This window comes from Chanos chanos, chromosome 1 (assembly GCF_902362185.1).
Source record: "Chanos chanos chromosome 1, fChaCha1.1, whole genome shotgun sequence".
Classification (NCBI taxonomy): Eukaryota; Metazoa; Chordata; class Actinopteri; order Gonorynchiformes; family Chanidae; genus Chanos; species Chanos chanos.
In genome coordinates, this window is record NC_044495.1 from 47,306,294 (window position 1) to 47,326,293 (window position 20,000).

Here is a 20,000-nt window from a genome sequence, read left to right on the forward strand (position 1 = left end):
GCAGATCCCTGTCCCAGTCGAGCTGTAAACTCAGGCATGTTAGGAGAGCAGACCATGAAAATGGCTCATTAACTGGCTCCAGACTAAAGAGTTGGAAAAGGGTGATCCACCATTGCCTCACACTCATTAAAGGATGAGACACCTTAGACTGTTATGTCACTACGTGATAGCATTCAGTCCCTGTATGGAGGGCAATTAGAGCCAAAAATTTGCTTAATAAGTCTGTGATTTGAAGGCGTTGAAGGGCGGGGTCTAAGTGATTGGGAGCGATGAATGGAGAGCTGTAAGAGGGAAGGGAGGAGTTGATGTGATATGGAGATGCAGTGACTTGTTTGACCAACCAAGTGACGTTTTGCAGAAGCTTTGAAAACTCATGAGAACCCCCCCCCCCCCCCTCCCCCACTATAGCCATAGAAATGTAGTTTATTTTACTTTAGCGCGTTGACAACATAACTTGTTTGATTTATTGTACATCTGTGATACTTACATTAGTTAAGCTGAAAACTAGAGCCCGACGGATATAGGATTTTTAAGACTGATACTGATTTCGATACTTGAGGATTTAAAAATCTGAGGCCGATGTTCTTTTTTTTTTTTTTTTCCCAGAAACATAACATAAACAAAGAGTTTCCCCAACATTTGTTATGTGTAGTTATTTAAGAGTCCTCACCAAGATAACATGACATAATGCAGTTATGAAATAAACTTGTTTTATTGTTATAAATAGTACTTTGAACAAAAGTACAACAAAATATATTCAAGTTTTGATGAGTAATGCAGTAAACTGATACCGTGACCCAGAGTAAACGCTGCTGTTGATGCTGTTGCATCTGCGACGAAGACTTGTGACTCTGGGATTTCACATTACACATTTGAAAGAGTTACTTGTTCAGCTCACGTTTATTTGCGTGTCCCCTCTGGTTCAATCATTTCTAATGCACCGACTGTAACTTAAGCAAAACCAGGCATGGCTGACAAAAATGTCATAACATGGTTGAAGGCTCCATCCTCCATCTCTCAGTTTTTTTTATTAATTGTCATTTATCTGCCGTTATAAATGCCGATACCGATTTATCTGCAATTGGCTCATATCTGCCGATAATATCGGCATGCCAATTTATCGATGGGGCTCTACTGAAAACCATAAATGACGAAACCACACACTTGCTGCTTAATTCATGTTAGCTAGAAAACGTCCACCCAAAGATATTTCTTTATAAAAGTGTATCAGTTTTTATTATTAATAAAAAGTAATCCTCTTAGTAGCCTATATGTCATTATGAAAAAATGACGCATACATACTCTCGCAGAGTTCACCAGAGACACTATAGTAACAAAGCCCATTCTGTCATGCCTTAAATTTGTTCAGTTTCTTTCAAATTAGTATGTGAAGTGCTGCTTTTGCAGCATAACTTAATCTAGGCTATATAGTTAATTACTGTGGATAGATACAGGGTCTAAACACTGTTAGCTCTGTAGCATGAGAAGCTCTCTTTTTTATAACTGGAAAGACTCTTTTCTTTTGGACTTCAGTCTCTATGTTTCCATTACTAGGCTGACATAAGTGAAACAAACATGCCAGACTCATTGTTGGCTGTACAAATTAGATAAGATTCCGTCATTATGTAAGGACATGTAAGGACAGACTCAAATAGTTTTACTCAGGAATCAATAACTTGTGGTTTATTTCACGTGGGATGTTGTGTAAACATTGTTTGTTTGGTTTTTTTAACTGTCACACTGTAATATGTCTCTGATCCAGCTACCTGTCCTGATCCCAAGTTAGTCTAAATCTATTCCTGTCCTGTTCTTATCTACCTTAATTAAAGTGAATCCCCACTTAAACTGCTTTGCTCGCAGTAGTTAGGTCGCTTTCAGGTTTTATAGGAAGGAATCCAAAAACTCTCAATGTGTGTCATGTACGTAACTAATACGTATGCTGTTTAAGTCAGTGACTGGATAGTTGGCCAGCACTCACAGTGCACAGGAGTTCTCATAAATTAAATCACTGTATGTTCTCATTTAGTTTATTAGTTGTGGATAAAGATGTAGCGGTTAGTGTATTTGTACCCAACTGAACAAGTTTCTCCCATACTGTTGAATAGGCTAATTTTTAATCCTACGACATAGCCTGGACTTATAAAATAACCCACACAACATTTGTATCACAAGAGTTTGAGATATGTGAAAATTAATTACCTCCCTGGCGGAAACTAACCAGCCCATCTTTGGCATGTTTTGTTCACGAACTTTAAAAATAGGCTTGTTGCATATGCAGAAACAATGTAGCCTAGCAGAGGTTGGCTAGGCGGTCAGTTGAGTAGGCGGTCGAGTTCGTATTCGCGTTTACACTGCTATAAGAATGTGGTCATATGCGGTCCAGACCACCTTCGAATGTGGTCTGAGTGATCAGATCTCGATGCGACCTCAATGCGCATTGAATGTGTTTACACCTGTACTTTTGAGCTGTCCACTTGTGATCGAATCACCAAAATTGGATCTTAATGCAAGGTGTAAACAGGGCCTATGTGTGTATTATCAAGGCTCCCCAAAAATCCCAAAATAGCCTTGAGTAATCCTGTCAATACGCGATACTTCCTTTTAATTTTCACCCTTTGTAATTTATCACTTGAAGTTACTGTTCGTTCTTAGCTCCCACTGTCAGCCATGGGCCTACTCCATCCAAGCTCAATCACGGGTTTGAACATAGCCCGCCCGGTCGATCCTCTTGTGCCATGTTCGCTTACGTGTTACGAGGAGCCTTTCCAACCGTGTTACTTTTCCAGTCCTTGTAAAATAAGCAAGCTCTCAATCTTCCATTGTGAGATGAAATCATCGCCAACCTCATTAAGAATGATGACTCAGATTAATTCTTGATTAGTCAAGGTTTACAGCACTCGTTTGGACTTTATTACACTTGGCAGGCGATTGTTAAGCATGTGTCACCCGAACAGCCGCTACCGAACGTATCCCAAACTAGGTTAGCCTATTGCAGAAGTTTCTACGCCAAATGGGCTGATCGATATCTCCTGTATATATCCTTCAACAAAGTCTAGAATGCTCTTTATTGCTTTGTACCTATTGTTATTACGGCAATTTTTCCTTTTTACTACTGCTCTCGTCTTAGGTCTTGTCTGGGCAAAACAGAAACTGACTGTATTTACAAAACCGAACAAGAATCGCTCTGTTTGCCACACCTGATGTCAGTGACACAGCCCTGCAGTTAAAAAAAAAACAAAAAAACTTTTGGGACATTTGGGAGGAGAGTGCTGAGGCTAATGCTTAAACGCTCTCATCTGTCAGCGCCCGTCTCCCAACCCCTCAATCGCACCATCAGAAATAGGATTACAGTAAGATAATGGAATAATGGAATACAGATTCCCCTGCGGCTACTGCTCCGCTCTCTCTCTCTCTCTCTCTCTCTCTCTCTCACACACACACAAACACACACACACACCTCCCTCTTTGTGTTCTTGTCTGAACGAGTCTAAGCGAGTAGAGATGCATCTTAATACCTCTGACAGGTAGACATATCAGGTGGATTGTGTTTCATTGGAAGCAGTCAAAGGAAACTTTTGCCCTTTTTTGTTCTTTAATGAATTCGTATAGGTTATTACAACAACTCTGTCGTTGGAGTTTTGAGGCATTTGCGCACTGCTAAAGCTGATATTCAACGCTCAATAGTTAAGACTTCAGGAAATAGTGAGAGTGCACGACTCTGTAATTAGACTAATTGGCCTCTTATTCTTTCATTGTGTGCACCCGCCACAGAAACTAACTGTAAAAATCTTTAAATAGTGCTTTCACAGCCAGTTGAATGCATTAAAGAAAAAAAAACCGTTTTACTCGTATAGCTAATTTTAGGAAAGGACGAGACAATGAAAATATAAAGAAGCGCTTTTGAATTAGGCTTTGAAGAAGTCCGCAGTAACGGCTCACACGCTAACGGAAAGCCATGATAGTCACATAGGCACAGACTAACTCAGGTTGGTAGATATTTCTTACCAAAAATAATACAGTTGTCACCGATGTAGCTGAAGCAACAGTTAGCGGTGCAGTTAGTTTGCGCGTTCAGTAGAGTGAAGGTAGAGGACGTTGCTGAGGTAGTCCTACTAGCAGTACATGCAGCAAGAGTAATAGAGGTGGCAACACCTGGGATATTGGTAGCAATAGTGGTAGTTCCATTAATAATTCAGGCAGGCAGTGGTATGACTCTGATACGCAAAGGGGAGTGAGTGCGTTAGGTTTTAATGGAACTGTTTGCATTAATGTGCGTGGGCTCTTGTGCTAACTTCATATCAGTGAATAAACGCTCTTTTAATGATGACGCCAACTTCCATCATTTCCGCTCTACACCCCCTGGATGAGAGAGGGGCGAAGAAAGAACGTGGAGGGAAAGAAAACGAAGAGCCTTGTTTCACTATGTATTGTCCTGGGCAAAAAAAAAAACCCTCATCCAAGTCACATTTAGGCTAATTACAGAAAAGCGCTGTTTGAGGTTTGTAAATTGTAAATTGTTCTAGCTGAGTGTTGAAGCTGTACGCTGAAAAATGTAAACGTAACATGAGTGGAAAACACATTTGTACTCATTTGTACGGTACACAACAGTACGAGCGAACAGTATGGAGATCTGTTTCAAAGTTGTGGTTTTTCAGAGCTGGAACTAAAGCCAAGACTCACAGAGTGACGCTATACTCTCGGGCACGTCTTACCTCAACCCTTCTCTCCTCCCTACCGTTCCCTGTCTCCTTCACTCCGACCCCGAGCCGACAACTCCCTCTGCAGGACTTCATTCAAGCGCTAATTACGCATGTAATAGCATGTGTGCAATTACTTCATTATGCAGATACAATCTTTGGAGGCATAGACTTTTTTAGTATTAGAAAATCGACCTAAGTGACTTTTTTAATTGTGAAAAAGACACGAATATGTGTGTGTGTGTGTGTGTGTGTGTATATATATATATATATATATATATATATATATATATATATATATATGTGTGTGTGTGTGTGTGTGTGTGTGTGTGTGTGTGTGTGTGTATACACATATATATAAAAGGGCTCTTGCAAACAATTGGCGCACTGAAATTTACGCGTTTGCTATATAGGTTAATAACAGCCACGTTGCACCTCATATTTAACATCATTTGTTGTTGTTTGGGTTGTCTGTCGTTTGGTTTGCGCTGTACTGTTCTGTGTTTCTGCCATTCCCAAATATAAAGTTTGTCAGGTTGGGGCTGAGCCTCACATTTCGTACAGATGTCTCGGTAAAGTACAGTCTTGGCCGAAGAGCCGACAGGAAATAAATGTAACCCCCCTGGATCTGCAGTGTTCTTGCTCCGCTCTTCGTTCTGGAACGTTCTCTCCCTTCTCTATTTTCATTTAATGGGAACAACTGATGTGCTTCTGCTTTCTGTGTGTCAGAGAGACACACTTGAAGACATCTAATGAGTATGTGAAGGAGGAACATCTGAACTGTATAAGTGTGTGTGTGTGTGTGTGTGTATGTATAGGTTTTGTGTGCAGTGTGTGTGACAGGAGAACACTTTGTTCTCTCCGGCTGTGGTTGCTAAATCACATACACACACATACTGTAACATCTGCAAGTATTGTTCAGTTCATAGAGGAACAAAGAAGTAAAGTTCTCGGAATTCTCTCTCTCTCTCTCTCTCTCTCCCCCTCTCTGTCTGTCTGTGTGTGTGTCTCTCTCTCTCTCTCTGTCTCTCTCTTGTGCTCTACCTCGCTCTCTCTCTCTCAGTCTTTCTCTTGTCTTGATATGGTTCAGAATGTATTTGTGTTGTCAGTCTCTCTATTTAAATTACCAGAGCTGTTAGACTGTGATGTGGTTCTACAGTCTTCTTCCAGATGGAGACCGGTTGGGAAGCTTTCCCACAGTATGTTTGGAACACGACACAGGAACAGATAGACAGAGTGGGACTCGTCCCCCTCATTCTTTTTTTTTTCTCTCTTAGATTTTTTTCCCCCCAAATTTATGACCTTTGCCAGAGTATCTGTGCAGTGAGATGTGACTTTTTTATTTTAGCAAATCTTTCAAAGCCAATTCAAATCCGGCAGTTTAAAGTGTGCTGATGTGAAAAGCATACACTGAGATAAAAAAACCCAGAATGGTTGTAGTCACTGTGTCTCCATTTCCATCTATACAAGAGCATAACTAAACCTCTCAAAGGGTCCTCATCAACTGCTTTCCTATAAATTAAAATGACTGAACCCTGTCTCTGGGATTCATCCTAAAACATTGGAGATAAATTTGAAAGAACGCTTGTGCCAAGCGTGAACATGTTGATCATTTATTTAGATTTTTTTTTTTATGGTAGAAGTGCTATTGCTCTGTTACTTTCTCTCTGTACCCCACATGACTGACGCTTCTGATTCTATCTCCCCCTCTTTCTCACACCTCTGTCCTTCTCTCCTTTGCAGGAGGCTGTGTGTGTAACTGCTCTGAGCAAAGACGACGTGACAGAGGAGAAGATTGGAGCGGTTATGACGAAAGCACGCCCTCCGTTGGATAGAATGAGGAGACACTCCAGGCCTGTGGAAAAGGAGGAGACAGTCGTGAGTTTACTGCACACAGTTACAAGCCTGAGCAACTCTCTCGTTGTCATTCTTTGTTTCTTTCTTTCTTTCTTTTTAAATGACTTTACCTAGCTTGTCCTCTCTGTTTCTCTCGCTTTCATCTCCTTAGGGTACCAACTACAGGAAGACAAATGCTGCCATGGAGATGAGACGGATAAACAGGGATTCGTTCTGGGCACAAGCAGAGGTTGTGTTGAATTCCTCTCGCTCTCACAAGCAGTTTCACCTTTCAACTGATTTGTCACTGTGATGATGAAATCGGTTTACTTTTGTCAGGAAATCACGGCTGTGTGATTGATTTACTCACTCGCTCGTGTCTGTCATTTTCTCTGTTTTAGCGTGAGGAAGAGAAGAGAAAAGAGGAAGAGCGCAGGAGGGCAGCGGAGGAGCGGAGACGTCTTGAGAGAGAGAGGATCCTACAGGAACGGAGAGAGGCAGACGAGAGAGACAGGAAGATGAATGAAAAGATGCAGATGATAGAGGAGCAGAGGTCAGGAATGTGTCCATGTTGACCCATGAATAAAAATTATGCACTGTTCAACAGTTCTCAGAGTGTGTGTGTGTGTGTGTGTGTTTGTGTGTCTGTGTGCGTGCCTCTGTATGCAGAAGCTATATTTAAAAGGAAAAAAAAGTTTCAAATGTTTCAAATAAATTTTAAGCTCTAATTATGACAGTGAGTGGATGTGGGAAGCTAAAAGGACCAAAATTAAACGTAACACGTTACTGTGTTAGATTTCGCATATATCTCACCATAGACACGACCTTGACATGAAAACATTGCACTGACACTGTGTAGACAGTGCAGACATGGTGATTATTTTCAGGGTGAACAGAGGGCCAGTTTAACAGTGGCCTGTGTGCTCACATTCTCCATGTTTGTCATTTTTTATCTCTCAGGAGAATTCAGGCTCAGCTCGAGGCAGAAGTGAGGAAACAGGAGAAGGCCAGATGGGTAAAGATGAGTGTGTGTGAGTGTGTGAAAGAGACTGTGTGTGTTTATGTGTGTGTGTGTGTGTGTGTGTGTGTGTGTGTGTGTGTGTGTGATTGCGCGTGTGAGAGATTGTGTAACGTGAACTTCTGTTAGACAGAGTGGGTGAATTACTGTATGAATCTCTACCATTCTCGAGAGTTGATTTTCCTCTGGCGAGGGAAATGTGAATGTATATTCCACCAGTGACCATTCTGCAGAGTGAAAAATGTCTGTGCTGTGTGTTTGTGACTGAGACAGAGTGTAAAATGTCTGTGCTGTATGTTTGTGACCGTGACAGAGTGAAAAATGTCTGTGCTGTGTGTTTGTGACCGTGACAGAGTGAAAAATGTCTGTGCTGTGTGTTTGTGACCGTGACAGAGTGAAAAATGTCTGTGCTGTGTGTTTGTGACCGTGACAGAGTGAAAAATGTCTGTGCTGTGTGTTTGTGACCGTGACAGGAGCAGCAGCAGAGGGAGCATGAGGAGGATATGAGAGTTCGCTTTAGACGCAGTGAATCCATCGAGAAAGCAGCCGTGAGTTTGCCTTCAGACAGCTCTCAGTCTTGTTTGTCTGGCCTGCTCATCTGTCTTAAATATTAAACAGAATAGTGAAAAACCCTCAGAAATGGGACTCCTTTAAGAAGGTATAGGGCTGTAGAAACTTAATATTCATTGGCTATAGAGCAGGTAGATGTCTATCGCTAACTGAAAGAGCAGGATTTGTGACCTGATTTGTGATTAAACCTAAATCCCTTGAACAATTTCTCGCATATAAGAACACACTTGATCATAAAGCTTGTTTAGATGACGTTTCCTTTTGTGACCACTAGGAGGCAGCAGCACTTGTTTCCCAGCGCACAATGAACCCACGGGAGTTTTTCAGACAGCTTTCCTCATCTTCACAGAGTCCGGCCAGTCCTTTATCCCCACGCACAGGTAAGAGTGCCATCCCCAGGTCCTTAATAGGACTCTTTTTATGTTTGTCTATTTGTTTGTCTTTGTGTTTCACTGTTTCATACAGTTGACTACAATAAAACATCTTTGCATTGGATCTTTGGAGCAACGCTTGGAAGTTAAATGTATTCTTCCTCCTTTTGTTTTTCTCATTGTTTTGGCTGGAGTCTTGATCATTTTGTTGTATTTGTGGAGGCTTATTGCTGGTTTTGTTAACATGTCTTTTGCTGTGTGTCTCTCTGTGCTTTTCAGTCAAACCTCCATTCCGTCGTTACCAGCGCAGTCTGACCGACACTGCCTTCATCTTCGAGAAGTCCGACAACAGCCTTCCCACCTCTCCCATCAGCCCCTTCCAGAACTCTCCGTTCTCCCGCTCCCCCGGCACACCCCTAAACAGAACCGTGTCTCCGCCCAGTCCCAACTTTCGTCCAATCACATTCCCCCACCGCCAGCCCGCTCCCGTTTCGTCTTCGTCTACATCGCCTCTGCGCACCCCTCCACCTGTGACCTCGTTGCCCAGCCCACCCCCCACTAGACCCCCTCCACCTCAGAGCTCTCCCCCCAGCTACGGTGCACCGTCGGCAGGCAGCACACAGCCCTCTGCCCCTCCAGCCTCTCCGGGTTTGCTGGCTAGGCTGGAGGAGACGGAGTCCTCGTCTTCTCCCACTCAGAGCAGGCAGGAACCTGCTCCAATCCCACTGGCCCCGACTGCACCTCTGCCTGAGGACCCACCGCAGGCTGATGGTAAGTTTACTCATCCATCAAAGTGTACTGTGTCTGCTTGTCTAAGACCTGGAACTTTGGTTAGTCATGGATTTAAAGTAACTGAAACTTCTAGATGACTTTTCCTCTATGTGACCACAAACCCTGAATCAACTGGAAAGGAATATGTCCAGTATGTCTCTTTGATATTCAACACACGGTTTTCCTGGTAGTGCTTTGAATCCAGTCCAACTAAAACTTCAGTAACAAAGGAAAATGGAGGCAAAGCAGCGAACCAAAAATAGCGGCAAACAGTATATGGACAAAGTTTTACTGGGATGTTACTGATATGTTCTGTCTCTCTACACAGCTACATGCATGCTCAGTGACATGGAACCAGAGGGGAGCGTTACATACAAAGCAGTACTGGTTGAGGAGCAAGAGGAAGAAGAAGAAGAAGAAGATGAAGAAAAAGCAGAGGAGGAGCAAGAGCACACAGAGGAGGAGAAACCCTCCTCAGCTTGTGATGCTAAAGAAGAAACATTTATAGAGCCAGAGCCAGAGCCCAGGTCCAAAGAGGCAGAAGTTCGCCCCCTGGTGGAGGTAGAGGGAACTGCAGAGGAGGAGTTTGAGGATCAGTCTGCAGGAGGGGTTGAAGACTTTAGGCCAGAGGTGGACCAGGCAGAACCAACTCCTGTGGAGCAGACGGAGGACTGTGAGGAGTCAGGGGAGGCAGAGGAGAACGGAGTGAGCGACGAGGAGGATTTAGAACAAAACCATGTGACTCAGAATGGTACAGGTATTATTTCTCACACATAGTCACATAAACTTCAAATTACCCAGTTAGTCTGGTGTCACAGATATTACTCTCTTACTCTTGTATGAGAAAGGTTTGTGTATGCTTTCAAATGCTACGAACAGGAGTTTTATATATTTTTTGAGCTGTCTAGGCTCGAATTCATGACAGCGCCTATAACTGTTCACAATGCCTTCATATGTCATCTGTATGTCAAACAGGTCACTTCACAGAGTCATGTGACCTGAGACAGGGCAGCCCAGAATGCTGCACTGGAAACCATGACAACGCTGAGGATGAGCAGACTGCCGAGAGTCCAGGACAGTATGGCTCTGAAAATGGAGAGGAGGTAAAAACACTTTAAAAGATGAAAAAAAGCCAAGTGAACAGTCCTTCTGCTTGAACAGTAGTGAACACTGGATGACGAGTTTTTAAAAAAACGTTGTCTTGTCAAGGTCAAGGTCAAGTTCAAGATTATTTAGAGCCCAGTATCACTATTTAAAGTCTCAAAGGGCTTTACATGCCCACAACAAATAAAACAGGAAATCAGTTTATTTAAATCAGTGGAATTAAAGATCATTTCCACTTTTTAATGGTGTTAACTTTTAACACTTTATGCATCATTCTGATATCAACTGAACTTTTTTCATTGGTCAGTCACCATCAGACGGACAGTTGTGTGTGCGAGCACTCTACGACTATCAAGCAGGTCAGTGTTTCTCTCCGTGCTGTTTGTTCTCTGTAAATACACACACACACACATACACACACACCCAAACCATTTATATATTTACACAAACACATACATACACACACGCACACACACACACACACACTTATGTTGAGATCTCTCTTTATAATCTGGTGTAACTGTGTCGTACACAGAGGATGAAACAGAGCTGTCCTTCGAGCCAGGTGACATCATCAGAGCCGTGGAAACGGTGGATAAAGCCTGGTGGAGGGGGTTCAGCAAAGATGGCCGCCAGGGTCTCTTCCCAGCGAACTACGTGGAAACCATTTAGGGAACTGTGGCATTGTTTCCAGACAACTCTTCATTCCCTCAGACATCCGTCCTCAGGGACTGAGACTCCGTCTATCACCAGCAGAGTGCGCCACAGTCTGCCTTCAACTTACTCAGTGTACCATTCAGTGACAAATACACATCCATCCATCCATCCATTCATTCGTTCTTCACTTGTCCAGAATATTGAGCGAACTGCCTCAGTGTGGCTCACTGTGTCCTTCACACACCCGTCTCCTGTCACACACCCTTTCCTGTCCCCCATTAAAGACAGATAACACACTCAGAGGCGTACAGCAATACCACTTTGGCTTGACTTTGAATGGACAGTTTCCTCAGTTGAGTAGAGGTGATACTTGGTTTAATTTCAGATGGACAGTTTTGTCAGTCAGTAGAGGTGGTACTTGCTTTAATTTCAGACAGACAGTTTTGTCAGTGAGAGGAGGTGGTGGTTTAATTACAGATGGACAGTTTTGTCGGTCAGTAGAGGTGGTACTTGGTTTAATTTAAGATGGACAGTTTTGTCAGTGTTCTGGGATGAAGGTCGGATTGATTAAGAACAGTTTTCATCAGTTTTTTGGGGGGAAGTTTTATTTGATTAAAAATGGATAGTTTTCATCTGTTTTGGATTGAAGCTTGATGTGATTAAAATGGACAGTTTTTGTCTGTTTTGGATTGAAGGTTGGACATGTCTAACCTGAGAAACTATGTAATGTTAGATTGATTTCTGGTATCATGCCCACACCCCAAAATGTAGCTTTACTTCTGAAAAACCTGCAAGCAAACAAGCAGTCTGTTCTTTTACTGTTCTTTTTTGTCATGAAATACATATGTATAATTTTTTCCCATCTTGTCCAAATGTTTAAGAGATACTACTGTCATGAATTGTAATATGCATTACTGTCATTTACTGTCATTGTGGAGCAATTATCTCTAAGGAGAATGTTTAACATCACCTTAAACAATACTACAAATGTCTATCAGAATGCACGCTAAGAAGTCACTAGCCGCTTATTCTTTATATAAAGGTTTTTGGGTAATTGTTTTTTTTTATGATGCTTTTCTCATTAATGTTTCAGACATATTTCAAAAAGTTTATGTAAGAGTATATAAATATGCAACCACGCTTGAGAATGTATTCACACTTATGTATCCACCAGTATAGTCCTTCATTCTGGGCAGGTGTGTTTTATACTGGGAGTTCTGCTGCAAATGACAGGACTGAACCGTGCCTTTTAAAAAAGTCAGGAGGTTCCTAACATGAAATGTGTTTTACTCCGAGGGTATTCAAATTCCAAATTAACACATATTATTCATTGGAGTGCATAAGGATGGCAGGAGTATCTCGGTGACTGTTTTTCATTATGTTTTGTTTCACTCTTAATGCTTGTTTTGTTGAGATGTACTGTTTCCAAACGTCCATAAGGAATTGAAGTGAAACTGGCAGACAGTGTATTGGGCAATGAAACTGGATTATAATCCCATTTACTATAATTCAGTGAATCCATATACCATAACTATATGTTGTTCACTCTTTGTAAATGCAATAGAGGACACACAGAATAGTCTTGATTGTACGAGTAACTTATTTATCACTTAGAAATAAAATATAAATATATATACTCCTTTTCTCTGATGGATGCCCTGGCCTATGCATTTTTTCCGATGGATTTTGATTAGTTTTACTTCACGTTTGAAACTCTTTCCTAATCATTTCAGTCATCATAAACCACAAATGTTTTCTTCCCCAGTTCTGGCATTGTGCTTTAATCATTGATTAACTATATTGAACTCTTAAAAAAAAAAAGCTCACTTATTCAGTGGTTTCTGTTCTAGTAAACCCCTGGTCTCAGCTGACTCTCTAAAAAAAGACAGGCAAAAAAGAGATAGGAACAGAGCCTAAAGCAGATTATGGGTATGCTATGCTAACAGTCTAAACTTTTACACACCAGATTTTTTCTCTTAATTCACAATAAAACTTAAGTACATTGCTAAAAGCTGTATCTTTATCATTAAACATTTAAAAGCACACATATTTGGTTTGCTTTGTTTGTCAGTTTTTTTGTTTGTTTGTTTGTTTGTTTTTTCACAAACAGTAAAATAAATCAAGTCCAAACCACGTTTTGTAGTGTTGTCTTTTCCGTCAGTGATTTGATAATGAATTTTGATTTTGCCGTTTGATTTTTTTTATTTTTATCAGGTTATATGATAAAATGTATTGAGATGTTTCTCATTTAATGTGTTTGGGGAAATAGTTGCCCTATTTCATAAAAATCATAAAAATGCATCAGACAGTTTCACTTATTCAATTACTTTTAATTTCAGTAATTATTTAGCATTTAGTTATTCTACATGTAGAATTAGTTCAATAGATTCTGTTCTTTATTTTAACCTTTCCAATGACATGCACAAAGTCTGGTGACAGAGAATATTCATGTCCAAGTTAACATCAGTCCACATCAATCATCCCATCTGTAGTCACACCATGAAATTACAATCTCAGTATAACTGTATTTATAAAAATCTATACGCTCAAATACAACTTTAACAAAAAGCAACAAACTGTTAAATTACAAAACTTTACAATGACAAATGCTGTTTAAATGAATGTAGAGATTTCCATACAGAGTGAGGTTGTGACTTCTGACAGAGGGCCTCAAACACAGTGACATACACTATATTATACCATCTCTGTTAACACAGTGACATACACTATATCATCTTTAACACAGAGACACAGAAGGGTAAGGTTCTGTGCACTGACCAAAGTCTACCACAGAGGTCAATGTTGTTCCTGTTATTCTCACTTAACTGACTGTCTCCATACACTACACACAGGTGCGGACAAAAGACAAAACCCCTCTCTGTCACATGACTATAGATAGTGATCATACAAATTAGTGTACATTGACTCGTATGACTGTTACAGGACAGAGGTTAAAGATCGAGGTTTGGCAAACACAATGAACAAATCCTGAGGTTGTTCTGGCTGAGAACGTCATCATCATCATCATTATCATCATCATCATCATCAGTCCCCATGCAAAACATGCATTAGACCTTTACCACCGTTTTTGACTGCGATTTTTTTTTTTAGCATCATTTCCTTATTACAAATCTATTCTTTTCTTTGAAAGCTGAGAGAGATTACAGATAATTGTATTGATATAAAACCATGTACATAGACTTTTCTGTTAATATATATATATATTTGTCTTAACTCCACAGTCTGTTGGATTCACAGAATTCCTCTACTGAGGTGTAAGTACCATGTAACAAGAGGCAGGAATCTTTATTACATATCTCTTAGTTATCTATTTATAGTTATGTATTTCTCATAACTGGCTCATTAATCTTACTGACATGACAGAATCACACTGACAGGGCAAGACAGCTCCGGAGCAAGAGTAACCATCTTCTATTTCTTTCTTTCTTTTTTTGTTTTTCACTTATTACCAAAAAGAAAAAGAAAGAGAAAAAAAAGCAACAGAATTATGGTTCTGGGATATCTCAGAACAAAAGCCATAATCAACAACCACACAACAGACAGACAGAGGGGAGCCGTGCTTGACCTTTAAAGAACTTTCATTCAAAGGGAATATGACATCTTTCGCGTACAGTATTAAAACTATAGAAATACACAGTATGGCTTCAGTGATGTGAATCCCCAGTCGGTTTCTACCAAACGCTTATAACAAGGACCCAAGACAGCTATATATGTGTGTGTGTGTGTGTGTGTGTGTGTGTGTTTTATTTTTATATATATATATAGGTGAATGGGGTCGTGGTACAGTTTAGAGAGATGAAGGTCAAGAGGTCATCCTGAGGTCATCACGGTAACAGGGAGCAGACAGCCCAAATCACATTATATTAAAAACATTATATAACATCAGCCACCAAGCTCTCTAATACAACCTACATTACAGAGACTCACACACGCCTCACCAACTGCAAGCATAGCTGTGTAATTAACATGAAATTATCACTTCTAAAAATTTACCAAGTGGAAGCTTTTTAGTTTCAGAGGTTGGACAACATCCACTTTCTGGAAACCAAACATTTGTGGTGGTTCTGAATCTTATTTTTTCCAGTGAAAACTATCCGTGTTCAGGTACTGTGTGTTTGATCAGAAATGCTGACGACATCTAGCCATTGTTTGCCCTCACTCCTCTGGCTTTGTTACTTTATGCCGATTGCTTTATTGTTTTTATTTTATTGAACTGACTATCTGTCCATTTATATCTATAAATCCTTTTCAGTTCTGATTTCCCAATATTTCATAATCTTTACGTGGCATATGCTTAAGGTATTAAAACAACGTTCATGAAATGAATAACTACTCATTTCATGAACGTTCATAACTACTCACAGCAGATCATTTCTCCCTGTGACACACACAAGCCAGTGTGAAGAAGCAGGCAGAAGTGTGTGTGTGTGTGTGGTTTGGAAGTCATGTTGTCGCGTGGATGCATTAGACCAATAGTCCAGAGGAGAAAATTCACCAGGCCAGCTGATTGGACGAAGCCCCAGTGTTGCATGTCATCTGCTTTGTTTTTCGTTCAGGGCTGCAGTGCAGTGCTTAACAGTCTGTGAATGAACAGTGTAGGCTTGCATGTACTGCGTTTGCAGGTCACTGAGGTTTTAATTCACTTAACAGGACTCTTGTTGTCGCAGTAACTCAAAAGAACATCATACGCAAGTAATCTCCCAATCTTTAGATACGCCTGTTACAGAACGCAATGTCACCAGTCTTGTGTCGTCCTTGAGTTTCTATCATTCCAGTTCCCTCCAGAGATAGACGAAGAACAAAAGCCTCCGAGCCTTCGGCTCCTATTGAATTATATTACTTATATCACACGCATACACACAAATACATATCTATATTCATATTCCTGTTCAGGGGGGTCAGACTGGGAGCTATACTTGACTCTGGAGCCAGTTCCGAGGGTCCAGTTTGGCTCGCAGGTTCCTGAGGCTTCGGCGTGCAATGGAGGGGCGGGAGAAAGCCGCGTCTTGGCCCCCCTCGCTGGAGCTGTTACTGGAGGTGGAACTGGAGGAGGAGAGAACCGTCTGGGTGGGTCGAGGAACCGCGGCGACGGACGTGGCCATCTGACAGGAGCGCTGGACGCTGCTGTAGCCCCGCCCTCGGAGGCTGGTCAGCTTGGCGTCCAGTGAGAGGGTGCGTGGGCGGAAGCGGGAGGAGGAGGAGGAGGAGGGTGTTTCAGACCAGCCGTGGTGGTGCGAGCAGGGGCTGGTGCTACAGGGGCTGTCGCTGTCGGACGTCAGGCTGATCTCGGAGGAGAGCAGGCCAGGGGTGCGTCGGCAGCGGGGGCTGCGGGGGCTGCGTGGGCGTCGGCCCCGGAAACGTCCGGGGCTGGGGCTGGGGCCGGGGCTGTGCGCGGAGAGGCGGGAGGGACACTGGGGGGACCTGGGTGACTCGTCGAAGAGGGACATCCAGGCGGGCGTGGTTCCGTGCCCGCTCGTCAGATCAAAGTCTTCGATGCGATGCGTGAGGATGTCTGTCACCGTGCCGATGTCGTCAGATGTGTCAATAACTGGGAAAAAGAGGCAAAAAGTCCATAAGAAAGCTGAATATGAAAGGTCTTCTGAAAAGTTATGCAATGAAACCAGATAAAACTCTCCTTAATTAACTCATTAAATGGCGTATTTTGCATGTGGTACCTTTGTAAAGTCACTGATAAGTCCATCATTGTGCAGAATTTTCTGCTATACTTTTAGAGAAATGCTGTGAGCAAATGTTCACTCACAAACTCTACCTTTATTGTTATGACTCAAATACGGACAACTCTGGAGCTTTTCAGTCCTTTACTAGAGAGAACAATGACCGCTAGTTTTGAAACTGTTGACGTCATCTTGAAATTTGTCATGGTCAATAATTTTCATTGTTGTTTCACTTCCCTACTCATGGAACCTGGTTCAACACCCTCCCACCCTCAGTGATGCACAGGTAACAAACTCAGTGAGCTGACAGGAGCAGAGTTGGAGGGGTGGGGTTAAAGGTGGGTTAACTGCACTATTGGCCCACACAGGTGGGTCTGTGTTACTTCACCTGTCGCTGTAGTAAGAGGAGAGGAGAGCGCGTATCTCAGCAGAAACAGCGTTATCCTGCAGGAGCAACCCCTCACAGGAGGGCGCAGGAAGGGGGCTCGCTTTAGGGTCACACGGACAGGGGGGAGGGTGACGGATTTAGGGGGAAGCACACAGGGGTGAGGGTGGGGCGTGATAAAAATGAAAACATCGTGGTGGTGGTGGTGTCATGGTGAAGGTTGTGTTTACACCCATTTGGACAAGTTAAGAGGGCGATTTTTGGAAGGTGTGAGAGAAACATGTGTAAGTAAAGGTTTTAATGAGGAGAGAATGAGGTTGGTCCACATTACAGTGATGATTCAGGGTAATAAAGTGAGTGATGGCAAGATGGAGAAAAAGAAAACAAGTTGTATACAAGGGAATGGACAGAGACAGAACAGAGCCACGGAAAACGAGGGAAAATTGGAGAGAGAAAGGGAGAGAGAAAAAGAGAGAAAATTAGCATACTGTAGGTTGAAATTCTTTCATCCACAGAATATGAATCAGAATGTCTGAGCTGACAGAGGTAAAGACCTGACAGTAGACTGAGAAAGAGAGAACCATGCATAACAGCACACACAAACACACACACACATACACACACACACACACACACACACACACACACACACATACACACACACACATACACACACAATGTTAGTATCACACACACACACAGTTGTGCTGTTAATAACAGGAGACAGTGTGTGGTCTTTGTTGGGTTATGATTGGAGGCCCCATCCCTATCTTGTGATTGCTGTTTTGGGATTTCTTGAAATGGGTCCATAATCATTATGTATCACAACGGGAATTTTGTAGACATTCATTAAAGCTGCACACACTTATTAGATGGGGAAAAAACTGTCAAATGTCTCCGAACACTCTGATAATGAACAAGATGTCTAACTGAGGGAATGCAAAGCACATTCCCTAACCAAGCACATTCAGAGGGTAATGTGTTTAGGTGGTCCTAACACGTCACTCAACACATCTAAACTCAGATGCTTTAATTAAGGCAAGCTATTCAAAATCATTAACAAGCTTTAGACAAGCCACTCATTTAAAACATTAACATGCTTTGATTAAGACACTCATTTTGGTTGTAATCCATGTTTTGGTAAGCACGTATAATATACAACCAGAGCTCCAGCTACACTGTCTTACCCATCTCATGATAAAGTGAGCCCTGCTTTGGGGTGACAATGGCCGGTTTCCGTGGTGATGGCAGTTCTATCTTCATCAGCTCATCACAGCATTGCTTCCACTGACCTGCAGGGGGCGACAAAACATTGCAATCAAGTTCACTCTGAAGGTAAACAAACCTGTTGTGACCTGTTCTCAAAAACAAAAAAAAAAGAGTAAACAAACCCTTATTTCCACTCATGTTATTATATTTAATAAGTGGAGTAGGCCAGTGTATTTATGGGGCTTTAGTGGATTCTCAGTCATTATCTGAATAGACTTTTGTTATTGTCAGACCTAAAAACCCAAATCCTAAAAACGTGCACACCCACAAGACCTCCAAAAACAGAACTGCCCACTGCAGAAACACTGCGTCAGTACACTACAGGGCGGAGTCTGCTGATCTCCGCTAGGAACGGGACATTCAGACAAGTTTGAAAAGAGGAGAGAGGCAACATGGACAGGATGTTACTGCTGTACAGACAGGACATTACCATGGTGCTGAGACTTTAGTAAGAAAGAAAAGAAGAAAAGTGAGGCAGAAACTATCCGCTGTATCTTGAACCTTGACGTTTCCATCGATCCTTGTCAGGTAGCAGGCGAGTCAGGTAGAGATCTGGGAATGGTGTGCGATGATCCTGAACAAGAGAGGAGGAAAAGAATGGATCTCTATCTCTACTCACTCATGTCATAAAACTGTTGCCAGAAAGCCTCCATCCAGCGCTGTGTGTCCTCGCGTGTGTCTGCGGCGAGCGTGTGCGTGACCTCTTCACCTCCGTAACGATTACTGATACAGATACTCTGGGCTTTACTGTGGGGATCCCTCTCTGACGCTCGTATTCTCGTCTCCTAGGTTACATAAAACACACAGAAACACAATGCTTCACGAACAGACAATTTTTGTGTGTGTGTGTGTCTCCAAGATTGTGACCAGACAGTTGCATAGCTACCTACCCCAAGATTGCTAGTGGATCGTTACCTAGTCCAAAGACTGTGATTGGACAGTTACCTAAGTCTAGATTGTGATTGGACGGCTACTTTCCCTGAGACTATGACTGAACTGTTGACTGCATATTGTTTTAAAATGACTTAGGTCACAGGGCACTGGTGAGCACACAGTGTTTCTCATTACATTCTGCTTTGGTTAAACCCAACTATCACATCTGTGAGTTGTGTCAAATCTCCATCAACAGAACTGGTTTAGGAAAGAACAAAATGGTGAAAAAACACTGAGCTGTCGAAGGTAAAATTACGCAGTATTTACAGCATTTTTGTGACAGGTAAACAAGCTGAGATGTCAGCAGACTCAAAACCTCCATCTTACTAACTACACATATGTACATTTTCTTCCTCTCAATCATTTAACATGTAATTCACATTTCAGCCAGTAGGGGTCAGCAGGACTCCTCCAGAGCTCATGCTACTCCATCACCACCCCATCAATTAAAGTATCAGTACAGCTGGCCAGTGTGTTGTATCGTGGAAGACAGCTTGGGTGACTGCCCAGTAAGATTTGTTCTCCGTTGATCTCTCTGTGACTCACCAAGGAAAATATGTCACCTCTATGATGATGATGATGATGATGAAAAACGATCTGGTTATGATGTAACGCAGGAAAACAAAGTTCAGACAAGTGTGTGACATGACCGCATGTCTCACTCCTATGATGCTAAGCTGTCTAGCTGGTAGA

At 42.0% G+C, this 20,000-nt stretch overlaps 2 protein-coding genes across 3 annotated transcripts in view; one reads left to right on the top strand and one right to left on the bottom strand.

Moving 5' to 3' along the window:
* LOC115804293 (drebrin-like protein B) overlaps positions 1-11,039 on the top strand; it is a 35,814-nt gene extending 24,775 nt beyond the window's left edge. The window contains exons 5-15 of the mRNA XM_030764661.1: positions 6,441-6,575; positions 6,706-6,783; positions 6,935-7,086; positions 7,494-7,548; positions 8,025-8,099; positions 8,396-8,501; positions 8,772-9,263; positions 9,772-10,014; positions 10,239-10,366; positions 10,675-10,726; positions 10,903-11,039. Coding sequence (XP_030620521.1) covers positions 6,441-6,575; positions 6,706-6,783; positions 6,935-7,086; positions 7,494-7,548; positions 8,025-8,099; positions 8,396-8,501; positions 8,772-9,263; positions 9,772-10,014; positions 10,239-10,366; positions 10,675-10,726; positions 10,903-11,039 — 1,653 coding nt within the window. The remainder of the gene's footprint in view (positions 1-6,440; positions 6,576-6,705; positions 6,784-6,934; positions 7,087-7,493; positions 7,549-8,024; positions 8,100-8,395; positions 8,502-8,771; positions 9,264-9,771; positions 10,015-10,238; positions 10,367-10,674; positions 10,727-10,902) is intronic.
* Positions 11,040-15,955: 4,916 nt separating this feature from the next.
* The window catches only part of rtkna (rhotekin a), a 51,278-nt gene continuing 47,233 nt past the window's right edge, over positions 15,956-20,000 (bottom strand). For both annotated transcript variants that reach the window (XM_030782586.1, XM_030782592.1), the window contains exons 10-12: positions 18,994-19,159; positions 18,293-18,397; positions 15,956-16,593 (exon numbers count right to left, since the gene is read on the bottom strand). In XM_030782586.1, the coding sequence (XP_030638446.1) occupies positions 15,956-16,593; positions 18,293-18,397; positions 18,994-19,159 (909 nt within the window). The remainder of the gene's footprint in view (positions 16,594-18,292; positions 18,398-18,993; positions 19,160-20,000) is intronic.